Raw genomic sequence first — 23,796 nt, 5'->3', positions numbered from 1 at the left:
CACCCAAGGAATAGGACTCATAAAATGTTCCTTCAAAGGGAGATGCTCTTTATTTCCTTATTTTTTTAATACTTCACTTTAATACTTAAAAATCTAAATAAGAAAATAAGAAAAAGGTGCTTGGACGGAGAGACAGGAGCACTATGGTCTTCAAACTCTGGAACCAGACGTATTCTGAATGATCTGACTCATAAAATCATAACATCTGGACAAGAAAGTGGTACTTGTGAGGCAATTTGAGATGCTTGCTATTATTTTCCAAAGTGTATGTGAAATGACAAATATGCCAAAATGAGAAAGGTACAAAATAAGTGACAATAAAAGAAACAAGTCATTGGTTCTAAAACCCTGCCAAGTGATAGCAACTGCAGCCTCCCTTACAGGTCTAGTATTTTCTTCAATGTCCTCAATATCTTCCTCCTCCTTCTCGGAGTCAGCAAAAAGGTCACAGCCATCATCATCCTCTTCCTCATTACTCATTTGTGTGGTGTGCTAAGAGTATAAAATAGCAAATTAGAACTACTAGTTATTAAGCTAAAGAAGAGATACTGTCACTTAGCCTTTAGGCTCCTCCTTTAAAAAGGTAACAGCTTTTTAAAATAATAATCATAATCATGATGCAGTAAGTTATGAAGCAAAAGATGTGCTGGAACAAATAATACACAAGATTTACTTCGAATCTAAATAAAAAATGCATTCTTTAATAAGAATATAACCACAAGAATATAAAAAGCAAAATATTAAAATATCAAAATTGTCTGTTACTAGAGAAATTTTTTTTTATTTATTTACTTTTTTTATTTTTGAGGAGTTTCGTTCTTGTTGCCCAGGCTGCAGCGCAATGGGGTGATCTCGCCTCACTGTAACCTCCGCCTTCTGGGTTCTGGCGATTCTCCTTCCTCAGCCTCCCGAGTAGCTGGGATTACAGGCACCCGCCATCATGCCTGGCTAATTTTTATATTTGGTAGAGATTGCATTTCACCATGTTGACCAGGCTGGTCTCAAACTCTTTACCTCAGGTGATCAACCTGCCTTGGCTTCCCAAAGTGCTGGGATTACAGGCATGAGCCACCGCGCCTGGCCTATTACTAGAGAAATATAAACAAAATCAGTATAGTCTTACCTTAGTAAGAATACTGAGTAATAGTTAAAAGGTAAAAGCTGTAACAATTGGAGAGCCATCCAAGGTAGGTCAAGCAAAAAAGTGCCAATAACAAATCCAGCATGATACCACGCCCCTTCTACATACAAGCATTTCTGTGGAAACAGATGTATTTATAAAAGCAAAGAAAAAGACTTGGAAAGACATGCTCCCAGAGCATGATCCCAGTTACCTCTGAAGAGTATGCAGAGAAGGAAAGGACTGGAAGGCTCAAACTTAGCCTTATCTGTTAAGTTCTAATTTTTCCAAAGGTACACAGTAGTATGTATAACTAAAAAAAAAAATTTTATTCAATGTTTGAATCAACGAACTATACCAGGCATGTTACTAAAAGCACTTTATTATCTAATTTAATCCTTACAACTTTGAGGTTAGCTGCAGCACACAAAACCAACCTGTTGCATAAGCTAGTCCTTTTACTCACTATACTGTACTGTTTTGAAAAACAGTTTGTGGCCAGGCATTGTGGCTCATGCCTGTAATTGGAGAACTTTGGGAGGCTGAGGCAGGTGGATCACCTGAAGTCTGGAGTTTAAGACCAGCCTGGCCAATATGGCAAAACCTTGTCTCCACTAAAAATACAAAAACTAGCTGGGCATGGTGGCACACGCCTGTAATCCCAGCTACTTTGGAGGCTGAGGCACGAGAATCACTTGAACCCAGGAGGTGGAGGTTGCAGTGAGCCAAGATTGTGCCACTGCACTCCAGGCTGGGCGTCAGAGTGGACTCTGTCTCAAAACAAACAAATAAATAAATAAATAGGCTACTCTATTCAGGAGAAGTTCAGATTTTGAAGTCACAATGTTTCAGTGATAAATTCCAGGGTGTGGGACATAGATTAAGGGTGTTAAGTACATGGCCACTGAAGTTACCCATGATGGTGTTAGATGAAATGCAAGTTTGGTAATTGGCTCACCTCAATTTTACCAACCAAGTTCCAAGTTCTAAAGTGTGTGTGTGTGTGTGTGTGTGTGTGTGTGTGTGTTTTAATGAATGTGGGGGAAGTGGAAGAGGTTGGTAGATGGTGATTTAAAAATGAAGTCCCCTTAAGACACTAAGACTGTTTTTGCAGACAGCAGTCTTAGTCTTCCTCCAGGCTGGAGTGCAGTGGTGCAATCTCGGCTGACTGCAACCTTGGTCTCAGGGGCTCAAGTGATCATTCCACCTCATTCTCCTGAGTAGCTCGAAATACAGACCTACACCACCACGTCCAGCTAATTTTTTTTTTTTTTTTTTTTTGTAGATACGGGGTTTCACCATGTTTCCCAGGCTGGTCTCGAACCGCCTTGGCCTCCCACAGTGCTGGGATTACAGGTGTGAGCCATCACGCCAGCCCAGCCTTAGTGTTAACACTGTTATAGGTTACCATAACATATTGGCTCACAGTATGGGTTCTCGGGTCTGCCTCTTTCCTGGTTACCTAATTATAAGCAAGTTACTTCTCCTTTCTGTACCTCAGTTTCCTCAACTATAATTTGGAAATAATATTCCCTCCCTCATAGTCACTGTGTGAATTAAATGAACAATGTATAAAGTGGTAAATACTGAACACTTGATAAATGTTAGCTATTATTAAAGGAGAGACTGATATTTAAATGATTACAATACAATGTAATACCTTAGGATAAATACTTCAAAAACAACTTTTTTTCCTTCCTTATTTTACAGCTTTATTACTGATTTCCCTCTAAAAAGAGACCCAAATAAATATGGAGCTGACTCATTACATATAGAGTAAGGAATCACAAAGTACCATAGTCACATAACAAAAGCAAAAAAAAAAAAAAAAAAACAATTGTTTTACCTTTCAACTGCTGCTGTTATGTGCAATCTATCACAAGAAGCATAGCTGTGCATTCATGAGCTGATTGTATTAACCTCTAGAATTTTAGAAACGAGCACATCTAAGCATATGGATACTCTCTTACCTTACAAAGTAAAAGCAAGCATTTTCTATTTTAAAATTTTTATATCTGTGTAAAACGAAGAATTCCTAGAGGTCAAGTAAGATAAATATACCAAACTCAAAGCACTATTAAGTCATGAAACAAAGAAGACTCTGAGGTAGAAGTCAAGCAATATAATCCACAATTTCAGGTATTCCCAGCAACCATCGCATCTCGCAAGTAAGATCTATTTTTTTTTAAAGTCTCAACTTCCAAAAAATCCATAATCCATTCTGTAAAATCAGATGTAAAACTATGACCGAGCCGGGTGCAGTGGCTCACGCCTGTAATCCCAGCACTTTGGGAGGCCGAGGTGGGCGGATCACGAGGTCAGGAGATTGAGACCATCCTGGCTAACACGGTGAAAACCCGTCTCTATTAAAAATACAAAAAATTAGCCGGGCGTGGTGGCGGGCGCCTGCAGTCCCAGCTACTCGGGAGGCTGAGGCAGGAGAATGGCATGAACCCAGGAGGCGGAGCTTGCAGTGAGCCGAGATCGCGCCACTGCACTCCAGCCTGGGCGACAGAGTGAGACTCCATCTCAAAAACAAACAAACAAAAAACAACTATGACCGACAGAAGACACCCAAACTTTTGTCGTGGTAACAGAGTAAATGCTTTTACTAAAAGCTGCCAACATTTCTATCGTAAGGGGGCGGCTGGTTGTAACCATGTCCATATTGGTGGGGATAGTAAGGTTCTTGTCTGTGTTGCGGGTAATTGTTACCCCAGGATTGTCCACGCCACTGATTGGATCGATTGTCACTTGGCCACCCCTATCTGCCGTCCCTGCCTCTGAACTGTTATCTTGCAACCGCTTGCCTCTGTTTCTTTGGTTCCCACCAGCTCTGCTATTCCATTCCTCAACAATTGGAGAGGACTCAGGAGGGCGTTTCAAGTATTCCTGATACTCCTTGTCATCTTCTGTGAATCTACTAGCAAACATCTCTTCAAAATTTGGAACAGCTTCGGCAGTGCCAGTCATTCTGAAATTCCCAAAGATTTGAGGCAGCTGTATTGTTTAATGTTTAGGTTGTTTAAATCCGCCAAGGGCTGTGTCTATCTAGCTCGGGCCGAACCCCGCCGGCGAGACACTGAGAGGCCGCAGGAGAGGTGTCCTCTGGCCCACCACACCGTGGAACTCCAGACCACCCCAGCTCTCCAATGTAGCGGAGCCCCTTCCGCTAGCCATCGAAAATAACTTATGTCACTTAAGCTGTACTTGGGATAATCAGGCTGTTATTTAATGAGGTGATAACTGAGGTGACTACAGAAGAAAAGTCCGGGATTGGGAGTGTGAGCAAGGTGCATGAGGACAGTGGTATGTTCTAGGTTGAAGGCTCACCCTCGGCCAAGCACCGTGGCAGCTGTTTTACAATATTATCACTTTAATATCACATCCTTGCAAGACATGTAGCTTCGTTTTACCGAGGAAAGCTCAGAAAAGTTAAATAACTCGCTCTTGGGCACACATGACTGGAAAGAAATTGGGATTTTTATTTTAGTAAGTTGGTCTGGCACAAGGGCGACTCAGCAGAGGAACTTCAAGGAAGTGTGAGACAGAACAGCTGGAGCCCTGAGCTGGGAGAGTGGAGGACGAATTATAAAGAGTTTTATGCCTGTCATAATGAGAAGCTTGTCCTTGAACTTGAGGGCAATGCAGAGAGTGCAAAGGACTTTAAGCAGGCCCTACACAGTGACAGTCAAGCAGGTCATAAAGAGCAAGATGATGCCCAGGCAGATCAGGGATTCTCCATCTACAAAGCACCCGCCTACCAGCTCCTTCACAGCAGCGGATTTTGCTGCAAGAGAAGAGGCAGCAGGCCAGGCCTTTTCCTTCGCCCACAGCGCCGACGTCGAAGGCTCCCAGGCTGGTCGCTCCACGGGCTGCTTGAGGTCCCCTCTCTCCAGACCCGCCAAACTGGCGGCCGGTGCTGTGGCCGATCCCGCGCCGCTGCCTCGGGCCTTGGGCCGCTGCGCCACCCGGCCAACCCGCCTCTGCAGCGTTCCCTGGCGTCAGCCCCTCTCCTCCAGCTTCCTCCGCCCCAACCTAGCGTAGAACCTCAAACTCCAGTCCCAGTCCACTTCCGCAGCTTCCTCCCCTCAGCAGCGTAGGTCGGATCACGTGCGGGCCCTGTCACGTGACATCGGGTCACGTGAGGCCGATCACGCCCTGGGCAGCTTGGCTGGGGCTAGGCTTCCGGTGCTCTGCAGTCCTCGGCGCTTGCGGGCAGCGTCGGAGCCCACCGAGCCTGGCGGCTGGGATGGTGAGCGCGGCGGGCCGGAGAGGGGCCGGCCTGGGCTGGGGCCGCCGTCCCTGGTGCCTTCAGTCTCAGCCTCTCTTCTCGTTTTTTTCGCTGCAGATGAACCGGACCACCCCCGACCAGGAGCTGGCGCCGGCGTCGGAGCCCGTGTGGGAGCGGCCGTGGTCGGTGGAGGAGATCCGCAGGAGTAGCCAGAGCTGGTCGCTGGCGGCCGACGCGGGCGTGAGAGGCGGGCCCCGGGGACGCGAGAGCGGCAGGGGTGACGCTTGGTCTGCGCGCGGGAGGACCGGGCCGCGACTGCCCCTGCACCTGACCCGTCCCGTTGCCTGCCCTCTTAGGAACAGAAGCCCCGTTTAGCCCCCGAGAATGCCACCCTGGCAGTCCCCGGCCACCAGGGAGAGGGGCAGACCCTGACCGCGGCCCAGACGCGACGTTCCCTTCACGGGGTTTCTGGCAGTGCGCTCAGCTCCATCCAGAGGGGAAATCCGTTTCCGCCACACTGAGGGATTGCTCGGGTACTAGGGAGGCGATTCCTGTTGGGACCTGGACTAAATGGGGTGGGAGACAAGCCAGTATGTGGATATCCTTTAATGGGATTCTTCAAATCGGGGGCCCAAAAAGCTCAGAACTGTTCGAGTCCCAAATGAATAGGATTTTTGAATAAGAGTGGTGGTTGATTAGCTCACCCTTGGTCTGTGATCTCTGTAGATTGACAACCAAAGACGACTTTTAAAAGGAGACAGGGTTTTGCCCTGTCGCCCGGGCTGGAGTGCAGGTGGCTCGATCTTGGCTCACTGAATCCTCTGGGGTTCAGGTGATCCTCTCACCTCAGTCTCCTGAGTAGCTGGGACTATAGGCGTCCACCACACCTGTCTGATTTGTTTATTTATTTAATTTTAGTACAGATGGGGGTCTTGCTATGTTGCCCAGACTGGTCTCCAACTCCGGGACTCTAGCAATAACCCCACCTCAGCCTCCCAAAGTGCTGGGATTACAAGCATGAGCCACCACACCCAGTGCCAAACAGGGATTTTAAATTTTTCCAGAAACGAGATAGGTGTCCATTAGCTCATTGCCACTCTTTTGATGAGCTTTCTTAGTGTTTTTCAATGTCACTTGGTTTTAGTACTTGTCAAAACCAGCATTCCGGCCAGGCATGGTGGCTCACACTTGTAATCCTAGCACTTTGGGAGGCTGAGGTGGGCGAATCACGAGGTCAGGAGTTCGAGACCAGCCTGGCCAACATGGCGAAACCCCATCTCTACTAAAAATACACAAAATTAGCTGGGCGTTGTGGCATGCACCTGTAATTCCAGCTACTTGGGAGGCTGAGGCAGGAGAATCGCTTGAACGCGGGAGGTGCAGTGAGCCGAGATGGCGCCACTGTACTCTGCCCAGGCAACAGAGTGAAACTCCGCCTCAAAAAAAAAAAAAAGCATTTTTTTCACATTCTAACACTCAAAGGTGAAAGGAAATGGGTTCTTTTTTGATGTGACATGCAGAATAGATACATGTAACATTGATACTACTGTATGTTTATTTTTTAAAATAGCTACTACAGTTTCTACAGGAATTTTCACAGCAAACTATCTCTAGGACCCATGAAATCAAGAAACAAGTGGACGGACTAATTCGGGAAACCAAAGCCACAGATTGTCGCCTGCATAATGTCTTCAATGACTTCCTTATGCTCTCTAATACCCAGTTCATTGAGAATGTGAGTTATTTAGTTATAATTCCTTTTTTGGGAGTAGGAGATATTGTAATTTTAAATAACTTACTGTTAGGTTCCCTCCTAAATTTTGGTGGAAGTGTGGTTCTTGGTAATTGAAGCTTTTTTCTCTGGGATTAATGCCTCTTTTTTATTTGTAAAGTTTTAAGTCCTTTTTTCCAAGCCTCTAAAAAAGTCTAATGATAAAATTTTCTTATACTTCAGTGCTTCCATCTTTTGTCAGTTTTGAGAGTAGTCAGCAATTGTGCTGAATTGTGTGGCACTCACACTACCTTTGTTATGGCGTGATCTGTAAGGACAGTTGTTTACCTGGTTAGACCCTCTGGACACCAGCATGTGATTGGGGTCATTATGTTCTGATAAATTATATTCAGGGGATATATATGTCTGCTTGCAGTATTCTCCACTAAAGTTTCTGATGGCTAAACTTAAAATATGGAATCAACTATAAACAGATTACTGAGCTTAAACCTATGTGTGATTTTTGTCTATTTACTATTTTTTCTAGATGGTAGGAATACATAGGTAAATTAGATAGAGCCTCTCCCTTGGCAAATAGTGTAATTCCAGCATACAAAGGAAGTAAGTGTGGCTGGAGCAGAGTGGAGACTTAAGAGATGAGGATGGAGAGGAAGCTTAGGTAACAGACCTGTGTTTCTCATAGGGTGTTCCAACTTTCTGAATATCAGCATTCATTTGTGGAAAAAGGATGATTAAAGTAAGCTATCTCCTGAGATTGTTAGATATAAAGTAATAAAATTTTCAGAATCACGAAATTATAAAAAAAAGCCCAAGATTTAGAATAGTTAAGAGAACACCAGAGAATGCCATGTAGTCAACTTGTGCAGCATGTTTGTGCATTTTTTAGTAGCTCGAGTTAAATGCCACTTCCTGTCTTTTTTTGGAGAGCTATATGTAAAATAAAGATTAATAAAGGTGTTAGAGCTCTCTTTGCCAGTTATTTCCTTTAACAGCAAAGGAGTACTCATGAGTTTGAAAAATAACAAGTATTCAGCCGGGCGTGGTGGCTCGCGCCTGTAATCCCAGCACTTTGGAAGGCCGAGGCGGGTGGATCACCTGAGGTCGAGAGTTCGAGACCAGCCTGACCAACATGGAGAAACCCCATCTCTACTGAAAAAATACAAAATTAGCTGGGCATGGTGGCGTATGCCTGTAATCCCAGCTACTTGGGAAGGCTGAGGCAGGAGAATCGCTTGAACCTGGGAGGCGGAGGTTGCGGTGAGCTGAGATCCTGCCATTGTACTCCAGCCTGGGCAACAAGAGCGAAACTCCGTCTCAAAAAAAAAAAAGTATTCAAGTAAAATCAGTAGTTTTCTGACTGTTTACACAGAATGTCCATGCTTGGTCCTGACCATCTCACTGGAAAAGTCAGGGACTCTAGACTCAACTTGTCTGGTGTGCACAGCCCCATAATGTTTTCATCAAGATTAATTTGGTGTCCTTTTAAGCACTCCTGTTCTTTTCATTCTGTACTTTCCTTGCTGGATCAGGTAGTCAGCTCTTCTCTGCAGTCAGTGCTGCAGCACCAGAGTCCCAAAGGATTTGGGAAGTTTTTTTTTTTTTTTTTTTTGAGATGGAGTCTCGCTCTGTCACCCAGGCTGGAGTGCAGTGGCGCAATATCCGCTCACTGCAAGCTCTGCCTCCCGGGTTCACACCATTCTCCTGCCTCAACCTTCCAAGTAGCTGGGACTACAGGCACGTGCCGCCACGCCTGGCTAATTTTTTGTATTTTTAGAAGAGACGGGGTTTCACTGAGTTAGCCAGGATGATCTCGATCTCCTGACTTCATGATCTGCCCACCTTGGCCTCCTAGAGTGCTGGGATGGCAGGCCTGAGGCACCGCGCCTGGCAAGGGAAGTTTACTTTGTACCCAATGTGCCTGTACCAGATTGGTACTAGATTGGTGCCAGATCAATACTTCAGTGGGGAGAAATGGGGAACATCATACAGTTTTTCTCAATCCCAGTCTTAGGTCTTATCTTTTCTCCAGCTCTTCTTTTCTAGCCAAGTTTTTGTAGATTCTGAGTTTTCTATGATGTAGTTTTTGTGGAGTTTTTTTTGGTTTTGTTTCATTGTGTTTTGGTAATTGTTCTTTATTTCTGTCCGCTACTGGGGATTTCCTGTTTTCTGTCCATCTCTCCATCCCTTTAGCCTTAGCTTTTTTTTTTTTTTTTTCTTCCGAGACAGTCTTGCTCTGTCATCCAGGCTGGAGTGCAGTGACACCATCTCGGCTCACTGCAACCTCCACCTCCAGTGTTCAAGCAATCCTCCTGCCCACGCCTCCCATATAGTTGGGATTACAGGCTCCTGCCACCAGGCCTGGCTAATTTTTTTGTATTTTTAGTAGAGATGGGGTTTCACCATGTTGGTGAGGCTGCTTTTGAACTCCTGACCTCAAGCGATCTGCCCATTGCAACCTCCACGTCCCAGGTTCAAGCAGTTATCATGCTTCACCCTCCCAAAGTGCTAGGATTACAGGCGTGAGCCACTGTGCTCGGCCCTTAGTGTTAAGTGTTGATGCCCGTTTGCCTTCCAGTCTGCAGCCAGAACTCTTCTCCGGATGTGCTGTTTGCCACTGCCAAATCTTAATTACTTCCCAGACCTTCTATAAGGCCACAGGCTATAGGTTTTTTTCATTTGTGGCAAAGCATGATAATACTGAGAAAACAGCTAATACTTAATAAAACTCTGAAAAAATATACTTGCTGATATGTATTTGTAAGTGATCTGGCTTTTTTTTTTTTTTCTGAGATGGAGTCTCACTCTGTCGCCCAGGCTGGAGTGCAGTGGTGCAATCTCGGCTCACTGCAAGCTCTACTTCCCAGGTTCATGCCATTCTCCTGCCTCAGCCTCCTGAGTAGCTGGGGCTACAGGCACCCACCACCACGCCCGGCTAATTTTTTTGTATTTTTAGTAGAGATGGGGTTTCACCATGTTAGCCAGGATGGTCTCGATCTCCTGACCTCGTGATCCACCCGCCTCGGCCTCCCAAAGTGCTGGGATTACAGATGTGAGCCACCATACCCGGTGATCTGGCTTTTTAATGTTTTATTTTCAAACCCTGACATCAGTACTTAGGTAATACAATTCCAGCTTGAATTATAGTGCCATTTGGTTTCATGGTAATTTATCAGAAACATTCAAAGTCAGATAGGTTTCTGGGTTTTACTAATTAGCCTCAGAGGCAGCCACAAAGTTGCAAACTATATTATAAAGTTAGTGAAACAATCTGGACTTTCTAGGGCAAGAACAGTCAAGACTTTCTAGGGCAAGAGAAATTAGTAGCATTAGTAAAGGCTCGAGGGGACTCGGAGGGAGAAGAAATACTAATTAACATTGGCCAGTGTTCTAGTGTCTAATTAGAAGGCAACACAATTCTAAAGGCTTAATTATCTGTTAATTTAGGAATTGCATCCTGAAATACCAAGTGCCATAGTTAATGACTTTAGTTTGTTAAATGAACTGGTGAGGGAGGATTTTTTCTTTTTAAAGTCAATTGTTTCAAAATCTTAGCTTTGTAAAATTAAAAAAAAAAAATTCCAGAATGAAACAAATTAACCCGTTTATGCCCAAGGTTAGAATTTTTTTGTGAAAAGCCAGACCTTGGCAATGACCTTGAGCAGTAGGATATACATAACTCCCGCAAGCTTAGCGTTCCAATAATGGGACACTAGGCATAAATGGGTTAATTTTCCAGGTCATCTTCCTGTTGATTTATAAAAGCTGAATTTTGGTCATTTTTCCCTCCTTTTCTACTTTTCTGTTGAAGAAACAGATGGAGTTGCTGAAACTGTCAAGTACTCAGCAATTAGAGAGAAGGAGGTAAAGCCCAAAAGCCTTATTGGCATGTAATTTCCTGCACAGGTTTCTCCCTCACCCCCTAGACCTGCTTTATTTTACATAATGCCCCTTGCTTTTGACGCTCCAGCCTTCTCATTCCTTGGAGATGCCATATGCCCTGCTGCTATGGGGCCTTTGCTTACATTGCTTCCTATGCCTCTACCCTTTGATTGACATTTGTCTGTCTTCTAGGTCTCTGCTCAATTATATTACTTCCTCCTGGACCCTCTGCACTAGGCAGACCCCCTGGATAAAAGCACTTGAAGCATCACATTCTTTAGTAGACTTCTTATAATTGTAATTTTACAGTTATTGATGGGATTCGATGAGTTGGACTCCTGCTAAATCAAGCCCCATATTTTTAACAACAAATATATTTGAGGGGTCCAGCACAAGCCTGATATTTAGGGACCCAGTGAATATTTGAATGAATGAGAGTACGCATAAATGAAAGGGACCAGGGCTGTGTATAATCTGTTACTCTCCAGCCCTGGTCCCTTTTTCCCCAGTTCCCCACTTTCCCCTTTTACCCTGTCTCCCAGATGAGGAGCAATACCAAAGATATTTAACAGTCCTGGGTATAGCTATCTGACTGTAAATTGATCACAAAACACATGAAGCTGTGAGTTTAGCAGGTGAGGATGAAAGAAGTTAGCACTGGTTATCTGCTGGATATGAAGTACTTGAGGATGCATAGTCCTGCTCACCCTGAAAAGATTCCATGGGCTTTAGGTCCCATGGGTTTAGGTTTCTTAGATGTCACGTTTGGCTTTCTAGCTGCAGGCTGCTGATAAGTAACCATGGTAGCTGCCAGGTCTTAAAGTCTCACTTTTGAGATTTACTTACCTTTTTGGGGTCCTGACTTTGAAAATCACCAAATATTTCCTGATCTTTATAGAGCAATTAGGAAAAGTAAGAAAAAGAAAAATCGTGAAATTTCCTCAGCTTGAGGGGAGCCTCTCAACGTTTAGCACTTATATTCTAAGTCCATTTCCCATGCAGACATCAGGCTTAAAAGGGTTGAACCTACAGTAGGCCGGGTGCGGTGGCTCACGCCTGTAGCACTTTGGGAGGCCGAGGTGGGCAGATCACGAGGTCAGGAGATGGAGACCATCCTGTCTAACACGGTGAAGCTCCGTCTTTACTGAAAAATGCAAAAAAATTAGCCAGGTGTGGTGGCCGGCGCCTGTAGTCCCAGGTACTCGGGAGGCTGAGACAGGAGAAGGGCATGAACCTGGGAGGTGGAGCTTGCGGTGAGCCAAGATCCCGCCACTGCACTTCAGCCAGGGTGACAGAGCGAGACTCCATCTCAAAAAAAGAATAATAAATAAATAAATAATTGAACCTACAAAAAATCAGCTACCCCAAATTAACCAACCATTGAACTTTTCAGTGTATTTTTTTCTGTTCCTGTTTTTTAACTTTAACCTTTTCTAGATGACTGTATGTGTGTGTGTGTGTGTGTGTGTGTGTATTTACAGTTGCAGCCTACTTTTTTTCTTAATGTGAACTTATTTAACCCATCTTTGAGACTTTTGTGAATTTGATTTTTTCTTAAACCATATCATAATTTAATAATCTTCCAATACTAAATGTTATTTATGAAATGTTTCATAAATAAATAGAAAAGTTCAGAGAGAAACCACAAGTGCTAAGAAAATGTAGCACCTAGCATCAGTAGTTTCATATTTTGCCACATTTGCTTCAAAGGTGCCTACCCCCCATATCCTTAACTAATCATTTTGGGTGGGGATTCCTTGGTATCTCTGCCTTTTTATTCTTTTTTTGTTTTTGAGACAGGATCTCCCTCTGTTGCCCAGGCTGGAGTTCAGTGGTGCAACAGCTCACTGCAGCCTCAAACTCCTGGGCTCAAGCCATCCTCCCACCTCAGCCTCCTGAATAGCTGGCTAGGACCACAGGTGTTCGCCACCATGCCTGGCCAACTTTTTATTCTTTTTACCTAGAGAGGGATTTCATTTTTATCCCTTATAGATAACCTTTATTGTGTAGTTGTTCTTTTCTTCATTGACTATTATGTATGAATGTTTGTGTGTGTTTATGTGAAAATAAAATCAGGCCTCCATGGAATTGTGGGTCTGTTTCTGCCCTCTGCTGTTTCTTTTGTTTCTCTGCTGTCTGCCAGTATCATAAACTTAAATACTGCAGATTTCTAATGTCTTATTAGGGCAAGTCCCCATAATCTCTTTTTATTCAGAATTGTCATGGTTATCAATCTTTGGCTTTTTACTTTTCTGTGTGAATTTGAGGACTATCTTTTACTTATTTATTTATTTTTTTTTGAGATAGAGTTTCAGTCTTGTTGCCCAGACTGGAGTGCAGTTGCACAATCTCGGCTCACTGCAACCTCTGCCTCCCAAGTTTAAGCGATTCTCCTGCCTCCAGCCTCCTGAGTAGCTGGGATTACAGGCACCCGCCACCACATCCAGCTAATTTTTATATTTTTAGTAAAGATGGGGTTTTGCCATGTTGGCCAGGCTGGTCTCAAACTCCTGACCGCAGGTTATCCCAAAGTGCTGGGATTACAGGCGTGAGCCTCCCAAAGTGCTGGGATTACAGGCATGAGCCACTGCCCCCGGCAGGATTATCTTACTATATTGTGCCACAGAATATTTTATTAGTGTTTGATTGGAATTGCATAGAATTATAAATTTGGTATTTGTGACTTTCTGCTGGAAATCATGATACCATGAACATTCTGATGTTTGCATTTATGATCATTTTCATTGGAGCTAAATTTCAAGAAGTAGAATTTTGGATCAGAAGATACGATCATTTAAAAACAACATTGTTTGATCAGATTGGCAGATACTTAAAGATGGGTGGACAGGAGCCATTGCTGGCAAAGGTTTGGGTAAGGGGCACTTGAGTACACTGCTAGTGACAGGGAATTCTACACATTTGTGCATAGAATCTGGGAATGACTATTAAGATTTATTTATTCCCTCTCTAGGTAAAATCCCTCTCTAGGTAAAAAGAATAAATAAATAATCAGTTTCAGCCGGGCACAATGGCTCTCACACCTGTAATCCCAGCACTTTGGGAGGCCAAGGCCGACGGATCACTTGAGGTCAAGGAGTTTGAGACCAGCCTGGCCAACATGGTGAAACCCCATCTCTACTAAAAAAAAAAAAAAATGCAGGCTAGGCACGGTGGTTCACAGCTGTAATCCCAGCACTTTGGGAGGCCAAGGTGGGCGGATCACGAGGTCAGATAGAGACCATCCTGGTTAACATGGTGAAACCCCATCTGTACTAAAAATACAAAAAAAATTAGTGAGGCGTGGTGGCAGGCACCTGTAGTCCCAGCTACTTGGGAGGCTGAGGCAGGAGAATGGTGTGAAGCCAGGAGGCAGAGCTTGCAGTGAGCCAAGATCGCGCCACTGCACTCCAGCCTTGGCAACAGAGTGAGACTCCGTCTCAAAAAAAAAAAAAAGGGCAAAAACAAATTAGCTGGGCATGGTGGTGCACGCCTGTAATCCCAACTACTTGGGAGGCTGAGGCAAGAGAATCATTTGAGCCTGGGAGGTGGAGGTTGCAGTGAGCCAAGATCCTGCCACTGCACTCCAGCCTGGGTGACAGAGCTAGACTCTGTCTCTAAATAAATAAATAAATAAGCAGGAAGGGTAGGAGAGCTCTAAATATATGCACGTGTTTGCTTATATTTGTGTTAAGAGCCTCAGGAAATGAGCATACACACCAGGCTTACACTGGGTATTCCAAGGATCAGGTTGGGGATAGGGAGGGAACTATTTTAAAATACATCTCTTTTACATGTGCCTTTATATTGACTTAAAATTTTAAAAATTGAGATAGAATTCACATGCCATAAAATTCACTCCTTTAAAAAGTATACAGTTTGGTGGATTTTAGTGTACTCAAAGTTTATAATCACGGCCACTGTCTAATGCCAGAAGATTTTCATCAGTTCATTTATATTGACTTTTTATTTATTTCTTTTAAAAATTTTTTAATTTCATTTCATTTTATTTTTGAGATAGGGTCTCACTTTGTCACCCAAGCTGGAGTGCAGGGGTGCGATCAGGGCTCACTGCGGCCTTTACCTCCCAATTTCAAGAGTTCCTCCTGACTCAGCCCCACAAGTAGCTGGAATTACAGGTGCACACCACCATACCTGGCTAATTTTTGTATTTTTTGTAGAGATGAGGTCTCACTATGTTGCCGGGGCTGGTCTTGAACTCCTGAGCTCAAGTGATCCCCTTGCCTCGGTCTCAGAGAGTGCTGGGCTTACAGGCGTGAGCCACCGCACCTGGCCTATATTGACTTTTTATAACAACCATGTTGTACTTTGGTAGTTTTTAAAACATAAAAATGATTTTAAAAACCAAGAATCACAGTGATTTGGCAGAGCAGTGGGTCTTTTCTGGAAAAGAGAGTCTTGCCTACCCATGCGGTCAGGGTCAGTCAAGTGCCCAGCCTTTCTGGCAAGTCAGTGGTAGGTTTTTCTCTCTGCTTTCATACAAATGGGATAATAAAAATTTATCAGCCATTTTAAGCAACTGAATGAAAATAAGTTTTGCCCTTACCATTTTCCTTGTTCAAAATCCTGAAGTTCTTGTTTCCTAGTTGACAAATTACACCAGTTGACATTCTCCGTAACCTGGGGCGAGAATATTGTATCATTGCCCAACAACATTATTAGGTTAAATGAAAAGGTGTGAAGACTGATATCTTACTGTTTTTGCAACTCTTGGTTTACAACGAGGTTAAAGTTTCATCATGTTTCCTAGTCATTTGTATTAAAAAAATTTTTTTTTTTTTTTGGCAAATGGATTATTCTTTGCTGTTTGTCCATGACCCACTGTCACGGACACCCACTGGTAGTGGTCTCAGCCCTTTGCTGAATAACCATTTCTTTCCCCATCTTTGTCCTTAGTTACTATGTGTTTAGTTCTTATATTGTGATTTATTTCCAATGACGTGTTGACCTTTTAACATTGAGTTTGCTTCCATATTTAGCGTGTATACGATGAAGAAGTGGAGGAGCCAGTACTCAAGGCTGAGGCAGAAAAAACAGAGCAGGTACTTGTATGAAATCACTCTTCAGCTGAATTTCTGACTTTGAAAAGTGTGATGGAGATCAATGTGTTATGTGGGAGCTGGGAGATGGTGGGCGGGGTGGGAAAGGGAGGGACTGCTCCTGACAGCAGCCTGAGAGGGGATTCTTTCCTTTGTTTCTGAAATGTAGTGTATTAACTAATACAGAGATCAAATCCTTGAATTCTGGTATAAGAATAGAGTAGAAGTCAGCAAACTTCTTTTGTGAAGGGCCAGATAGTACATATTACAGATTTGGAGGGTCACAGAGGTCATTTTTTTCCTGTGGCTTCCTAAGTTACAGATGGACCAGCCTTCTTCCTGAGATCTTCTCACACCAGAGCCCAAAACATAGCTAAGAGGTTCTGGGTCACACTGACTTCTTAGCACTCCAGCAGAGGTTTCTTTTTCTTCCACTCAGGAAGACACATGGACTGTGAATAAGTTTATTATTGGAGTAGCTTTGAATTTGTTCTCATTTATTCAGAAAATACGGATCACCTGTAAAGGTTGGTGCTTTGTCAGCAATTATTACTTATAACAGATGAAGCTGTTAGACTAGGAAAAGGGTATTCAAAACCAGCTATAGTTCTGCCTGTTGCCAGCATTAAAAAAAAAAAAAAAAAAGTTATTTTATTTTATTTTATTTTTTATTAAAAAAAATTTTTTTTTTGAGACAGAGTCTCACTCTATCGCCCAGGCTGGAGTGCAGTGGCACGATATCGGCTCACTGCAACCTCTGCCTCCTGGGTGCAAGTGATTTTCCTGGCTCAGCTTCCCGAGTAGCTGGGACTACAGGCGTGTGCCACCACGCCTGGCTAATTTTTTTGTATTTATTGTAGAGATGGGGTTTCGCCATGTTGGCCAGGCTCGTCTCAAACTCCTGACCTCAAGTGATCTGCCAGCCTCGGCCTCCCAAAGTGCTAGGATTACAGGTGTGAGCTATTGTGCCCAGCAGGTTATTTTATTTTTAATGGAACTCAAGGATTTGCTCGCCATTTAAGTGCAGTACTATGTGGTTATACCAATTCAGGGTTTAATTTGAAGGTGATAGGTATTTAATGTACTATTTTTAAAAACCGCTATATATTTCATACACATTTTCACAAACTCAGTACAGTATTAGCTATTTAACTCAGAATCAAGCATATCCAAGTAGAAAAATATACAACCAAGACAAAAAAGTTCAGTTAGAAAGACTTCAGTACTTGAGATAAAAGACTAAAATACTCATAGGGTTTTTTTTGCCTTTGGCCCTCAGAACAGCACTGTGTGGTTTGGTTCCTTCTAGAATATTTGTGTTGGGGGGAAATGACACTAAATATTTTTCGGTATTTCTCACAACGGCACACTTGTGTCTGCGGGGACTGCCATTGAGAGCTGCTGTTGCAGGAAGGAGACACCTGAGGGAGATTCTCAGCCTGTTGGTGATATGAAACAAACCTTTTTTCTTGAGTGAGGCATTGTTGTAGGGTATACACAGAATAGACCAGAGATGAAAATGACACCCTTTTGATGTAGAACAGATTTATAAAATAATTATAATTGTCCAGTATTTTTTTTTTTTTTTTTGTCTTTTTAAACTGTAATTGAAAAGTGAGACCTCTGTGACCTTCCTTCTAAGTCTTAACACCTAAGATTACCCAAGGGATAGCCAGGGCTCATGGGATAGTCATGGTGAGTCTGAGAGTCTAGGCCCTCCAGTAGTGGGGAAACGGCGTGCATTCATTGTTAGGATACTTCTCCACACAGTATTTGTACCTCTGCTTTTGTGGATGATGACCCTTGAGCTCTGGAACCTTAGGTAGTTTGATGCATGTCCAGAAAGCGGCAAACTTGGGATTTAAAACTTGCAGTCTTACTCCAAAGTCTGTGTCAAGGCATCCAGCAGAATTTGACTTTGTTAACATTTTTAAATAAGTTTTTTTGGAGCTTGAGGCTAGGCTTTAGAGAACATTCACAGTATTCTCTTGGGGTGGTATCAGTATATTGGAGACCCATACTGCGTGGTATTTATTTTGCAGGAGAAGACTCGAGAGCAGAAAGAAGTAGATCTCATTCCTAAAGTCCAGGAGGCTGTGAACTATGGCTTACAAGTATTGGACAGTGCCTTTGAGCAACTTGATATCAAAGCAGGAAACTCAGACTCTGAGGAAGATGATGCTAATGGGCGGGTGGAACTGATCCTTGAACCAAAGGTGAAGACATTCAACTTAAATATTTATTGCACAGCTATTATGTTTGGGCTACTTTAATTGGGCACACGACTAGTAAGTCATGGACTTAACCTCTGGGAAGTGAGTATGTCGCTTAGTAGTCTCACATTGACTCCGCCGGAAAGACTCGCTTTACCCGAGCACTGATGGAGTACTTGTGAGGTGCAAGGCAACATGTCAAGTTGGGGGTGCAAAGATGCAGAGCATGACCTCTACTCTCGAGGTGTGTGTTGCAGTCTGGTGGGAGAGAGGAGACATTCATACGAGTAACCATTGTAAATGCCCTGAGAGAGAATTGACTTCCAGCTGGAACTTTGGGGCAAAGATGATATTTGAATTGGGGTTTGAAGGGTGGGGAGGCTCAAAAGAAACAGAGAGTGTTGGGAACCTGAAATTATGTAGCTTGGGCTAAGGAAGACTGCAGAAGAACTGAAAGGCATTTGGGTTGTTTCCGATTTGGGCAATTATTAAATACAAATGAAGCTGCTGTCAGCATTCATGTCCAGGCTCCCTCATAGCCTAGTGAGTGTTGGTTGCTTGACAGACTTTCTCCCACATTGTTCAAAGAGATAATTGGAGTGACACAGAGTCTCTCGGTAGTGAACACAGAAAGTTACCACAGTGATTTATAGAAAGAGGCCTTGTGACACACGAGGCCTTCTGAATTAAAACATGCCACAGAACCAAACTTTTTTTTTTGAGACGGAGTTTCACTCTGTCCTCCAGGCTGGAGTGTGTGGCACGATCTTGGCTCACTGCAACCTCTGCCTCCCGGGTTCAAGCGATTCTCCTGCCCCAGCCTCCCGAGTAGCTGGGATTACAGGCGCCCACCACCACACCCAGCTGATTTTTGTGTTTTTAGTATAGACAGGGTTTCACCATGTTGGCCAGGCTGGTGTCGAACTCCTGACCTCAGGTGATCCGCCTGCCTTGGCCTCCCAAAGTGCTGGGATTACAGACATGAGCCACCACACCCAGCCTGAACCAAACTCTTCTTGTTATTCTGTAGCTGCACATTTCTCTTCCAGTTTGAGCTTTGCTGAGTCACACCAAATTGAGGCAGATCATTGGGCACTGACCAGTACACTTGCTGCTTAGATTTTCACTGTATGCCTTTAAAAGTCAGCAGTGGACTCTGGGAAATGTATTGGCTGGACCACACTTGATACTTCCAAGACACACAGCACTTTCTCTCTTTTGTTTTCCCCTTGAAGAGAAAGTTGTGGAGGTACACTTTTCTTCTGTAGGAGGATTTGGGCATGTCTTCTGAGTCAGTAAGAATTAGTCCAAATTCATGCTGTCTTTGCCTTATACTCCATCGGTTGCTGTGATGTCGTTGAACCTTTACATTAACCTTCTCACTCTTCCTGTTGTGTGAAACATCAGAATTATTCGCCCCTGCCCCAGAGTCCTTTGACAGGGAAGAGATACCATTGCCAAAGGGCAATGCCTCACAGGGGACAGGGCAGCATTTCCTTCAGCAGTGGAGGTAGGAGGCTGTGCAAGGGTGGAGCACTTTCTTGACCTTTTTTTTTTTTTTTTTTTTTTTTTTTGGAGACAGAGTTTCACTCTTGTTGCTCAGGCTGGAGTGCAGTGGTGCAGTCTCGGCTCACTGCAGCTTCTGTCTCCTGGGTTCAAGCGATTCTCCTGCCTCAGCCTTCCAAGTAGCTGGGATTACAGGCATGTAACATGACACCTGGCTAATTTTTGTATTTTTTAGTAGAGACGGGGTTTCACCATGGTGACCAGGCTGGTCTTGAACTCCTGACCTCAAGTGATCCACCCGCCTCAGCCTCCCAAAGTGCTGGGATTACAGGTGGGAGCCACTGCAACCAACCAACCCTAAATTTGTAATGTGTGTGTGGTATGGGACTGACAGGAGTAGACAGCTGACATGGGCAGATCTCCGGCATGTGCTGTTGGGGCCACAGTCTCCTGCACCTCACTGTGTTTTCTTGTCTTATTTTACCAACTTCACTTTTCTAAATTCGACAGTGTGGAACCACTAGAGGGTATTGTTCTTCTGTTTATTGAGTTATAATCTTATTTATTTATTTATTTATTTATTTTTGAGACGGAGTTTCACTCTTGTTGCCCAGGCTGGAGTGCAGTGATGTGATGTTGGCTCACTGCAACCTCTGCCTCCTGGGTTCAAGAGATTCTCCTGTCTTAGTCTCCTGAGTAAATGGGATTACAGGTGTGCACCACTACACCCGGCTAATTTTTTGTATTTTCGGTAGATATTGGGTTTCACCATGTTGGCCAGGCTGGTCTCAAACTCCTGACCTCAAGTGATCCACCTGCCTCAGCCTCCCAAAGTGCTGGGATTACAGGCATGAGCCACTGTGCCTGGCCTAATCTATTTTTATATTAAAATATATATATATATTATGTTTCATTAGTACTGCTAAATTTTAGAGGACAGCTCACCAGAATGTTCAGTTTCTTTCCTTGGTCCTCCTCTTCTTGGACCTTATACTAGGAGGTTGTACCCTTTTCCCTGTTTGCTTGCTGCTGATAAACTTTTGGTAGGCTTTTGCCATTTTTGTTAAATTTTGTTAATTAGGCCCTTGGGGAGCGAGATTCTGTGTGATACAGCTTTACTTTGGCATCTTTTTTGTTTTGTTTTGTTTTTTGAGATGGAGTTTCGCTCTTGTTGCCTAGGCTGGAGTGCAGTAGTGCAATCTCAGTTGAAAACAGCAACACTGTTTCTTGGGTTCAAGTGATTCTTCTGCCTCAGCCTCCCAAGTAGCTAGGATGACAGTTGCCCACCACCATGTCCCGCTAATTTTTTTGTACTTTTAGTAGAGACGGGGTTTCACCGTGTTGATCAGGCTGGTCTCAAACTCCTGACCTCAAGTGATCCACCCGCCTTGGCTTCCCAAAGTGCTGGGATTACAGGCATGAGCCATGGTGCCCGGCCTTACCTTGACATCTTTACCTAGGATTTGACTTTTTAAAAAATCAGTGAAAAAAAGAATTTTTTTTTTTTAACTTTTAGTCCTGCTGTGTTTCTTATTCTCCACCTTCGTTATGTAGCTTGTTTAGGATAGTCAGATGGAACAGGATATCAGGTGGCACATGTAAGTTTGTTTTCAACTGAAACGTTTGACAGCTTATTCCTTTTGTGATGTACAGGATCTATACATTGATCGTCCTTTACCATATCTCATTGGGTCAAAGCTGTTCATGGAACAAGAAGATGTAGGTCTTGGAGAGCTGTCCAGTGAAGGTACTTTTCTTCACCAAATAATTTTGTTCCTTAACATTTCTTTTTTATTTTAAAATAATTTCAAATTTTACATTAAAGTTTCAAGAATAGTTCAAAGAACTCTCATATACCCTTCACCTGGGTTTACCAATTAACAAACATTTCACCACATTTGTTTTATTGTTCTCTACATATACATAATATTTTGTCTTGAACCTATTTGGGAGACATCATGCTCATGCCCTGTTACTTCTAAATGTTTCTCTGTGTGTTTTCTTTTTTTCTTTTCTTTTTCTTTTTCTTTTTTTTTTTTTTTTTTTTTTTTTGAGACAGAGTCTCACTCTGTTGCCCAGGCTGGAGTGCAGTGGTGCGATCTCAGCTCACTGCAACCTCCACCTCCTGGATTTAAGCGATTTTTCTGCCTCAGCCTCCTGAGTAGCTGGGACCACAAGTGTGCACCACCACGCCTGGCCAATTTTTGTATTTTTAGTAGAGACGGGGTTTCACCATATTGTCCAGGCTGGTCTCAAATTTGTAACCTCATGATCTGCCCGCCTCGGCCTCCCAAAGTGCTGGGATTACAAGCGTGAGCCACCGTGCCCAGCTCTTTTTCTTTATTTTCTTTCTTTCTTTTTTTTTGAGCTGGAGTTTCCCTCTGGTTACCCAGGCTGGAATGCAATGGCGTGATCTTGGCTCACTGCAACCTCCACCTCCTGGGTTCAAGCCATTCTCCTACCTCAGCCTCCTGAGTAGCTGGGATTACAGGCGTCCGCCACCACGCCTGGCTAATTTTTGTATTTTTAGTAGAGATGGGGTTTTACCATGTTAGGCAGGTTGGTCTCGAACGCCTGACCTCAGGTGATGCTCTGTGTGTGTTTTCTAAGAACAAGGAAATCTCTTGTATAATCACAGTAGAATTACAAAGCCAGGATATTTTCCTGGACATAAGGGTATTACCCAATCTGCTGCTATGATCACATTTTGCTGTTTGTCCCAGTGACACCCTTTATAGTCTCTCTCTTTTGTTGTCTGGTCCAGGACTCAATCCAGGACCAACCACCACATTTGGTTGTCAAATCTTCAGTTACCTTTTAATGTGATGCCATTTCTCAACCTTTCTTTGCTTTTTATGACCTTGACATCTTTAAAGAGTACAAGCAAGTTGTATTTTTATTTGTAATGAATAATTTTTGGGGGGAGAGATACTTCAAGACTACATAAATATGTAATTCCTCAGCATAATGACACTTTCAGTTCCAGTAAGTGGGTATAGATGGTTTTATCAAGATCTCTGTGATGCTGTTGTATGGTGGTTTGTGATTTTGAGCTAAGGATATTTTCTTGTGAATATTGGTGTGGTGACACTTGTCTCTCTTCTCAACAGAAGGCTCTGTAGGCAGTGATCGTGGCAGTATTGTGGACACTGAGGAAGAGAAAGAAGAGGAGGTAAGGGCTGTTTGGTATGACCAGGTCATGGTGGGCAGCGAGCTTAAGATGGGCCTAGCAGGCTAAGTAAATAGCATATCTGCGAATTCATAATCTGCTTCCATAAAGCTTTTAACAGTGATAGAAGCCACATTCTGAGTTTTTTTCCCCAAGGGTTGGATTTCCTTGTTGCCTTATGTACAATAATAAGGAAAGCTGCTTTAATCTCCTTCACTATTATCCTCTCTCCCACCTTGCCACCAAATATCTCTTTCACCCAATATATTTTTGAGAAGGGCAGATTAGATGTTTTGGTGGAATCTCTGCCTGGAATATAGTCTTTGAGTATATTCTGTCTTTGAATAATTCTAAGGAAAAAAAATCTACATTTAGAACTTTTGTAAACTGTAAAACCTAGAGCAGGATATACTGAAAGCAACCATTTACATTCTATTTTGCTGCTGCCACTAGTGCCTTCATATCCACGGAGCATAATCTCATTCCCTTGTCTAGAGTTTGAGTCTGTGGGCCTTGACTACAGTTGAATCTGTAGTTGTTCTTTAGATGGGATATTCGTTATTGCAAAGGACACAGCCATGTTGCAGGAGAGTCCTCGAGTATGGGATTTCCAAAAGGAGACAGTGTTGTGTGTGTGCTTTTCTCTTCTTGTTGGTCCTCCTTTCTGCACTCTCCCTCCCCCACTCTTCCTCCAGTCCTCCAAAGAAGAACCTGACAGCAGGAAATGAGCTTTTCTTAAGTAACTTTCCTATAACAAAAGCAGTGCTCATTAGCGGAATCCCTTGCTTTTAGCTACCGATGTAGCACTTCTTGGGCCTAATGAAGTAGTTATCCTAATGAGAGGAAATAGAGACAGTATAGTCCAAAATGGAAAATAACACGAACT

At 43.4% G+C, this 23,796-nt stretch overlaps 2 protein-coding genes and 1 pseudogene across 13 annotated transcripts in view; 1 reads left to right on the top strand and 2 right to left on the bottom strand.

Annotated features, from left to right (window-relative positions):
* Window positions 1–480, bottom strand: part of LOC116480841 (sodium/hydrogen exchanger 3-like) — a 45,969-nt pseudogene extending 45,489 nt beyond the window's left edge.
* Window positions 481–3,529: 3,049 nt separating this feature from the next.
* LOC116461079 (RNA guanine-N7 methyltransferase-activating subunit-like protein) lies at window positions 3,530–5,276 on the bottom strand. Its single transcript, XM_058436501.1, is given in 2 exon segments — window positions 3,530–3,910; window positions 3,913–5,276. Coding segments are annotated over 2 exon segments (360 nt in total). The 5' UTR covers window positions 4,094–5,276; the 3' UTR covers window positions 3,530–3,731.
* A 2-nt stretch (window positions 5,277–5,278) lies between these two features.
* Window positions 5,279–23,796, top strand: part of WASHC2C (WASH complex subunit 2C) — a 64,713-nt gene continuing 46,195 nt past the window's right edge. For 7 of the 12 annotated variants that reach the window (XM_032142432.2, XM_032142465.2, XM_032142425.2 and 4 more), the window contains exons 1-7: window positions 5,285–5,375; window positions 5,472–5,594; window positions 6,925–7,089; window positions 15,963–16,025; window positions 18,065–18,238; window positions 21,395–21,488; window positions 22,852–22,913. In XM_032142432.2, coding sequence (XP_031998323.1) covers window positions 5,373–5,375; window positions 5,472–5,594; window positions 6,925–7,089; window positions 15,963–16,025; window positions 18,065–18,238; window positions 21,395–21,488; window positions 22,852–22,913 — 684 coding nt within the window. In that variant the 5' untranslated portion in view covers window positions 5,285–5,372. Of the gene's footprint in view, window positions 5,376–5,471; window positions 5,595–6,924; window positions 7,090–15,962; window positions 16,026–18,064; window positions 18,239–21,394; window positions 21,489–22,851; window positions 22,914–23,796 lie in introns of all 12 variants that reach the window. The other 5 variants (XM_032142474.2, XM_032142442.2, XM_032142457.2 and 2 more) reach the window with 2 other exon arrangements.

The sequence above is a fragment of the Hylobates moloch genome, unplaced genomic scaffold (assembly GCF_009828535.3).
Source record: "Hylobates moloch isolate HMO894 unplaced genomic scaffold, HMol_V3 SCAFFOLD_3, whole genome shotgun sequence".
NCBI lineage: Eukaryota > Metazoa > Chordata > Mammalia > Primates > Hylobatidae > Hylobates > Hylobates moloch.
This window is presented reverse-complemented; position numbering and strand designations above follow the sequence as displayed.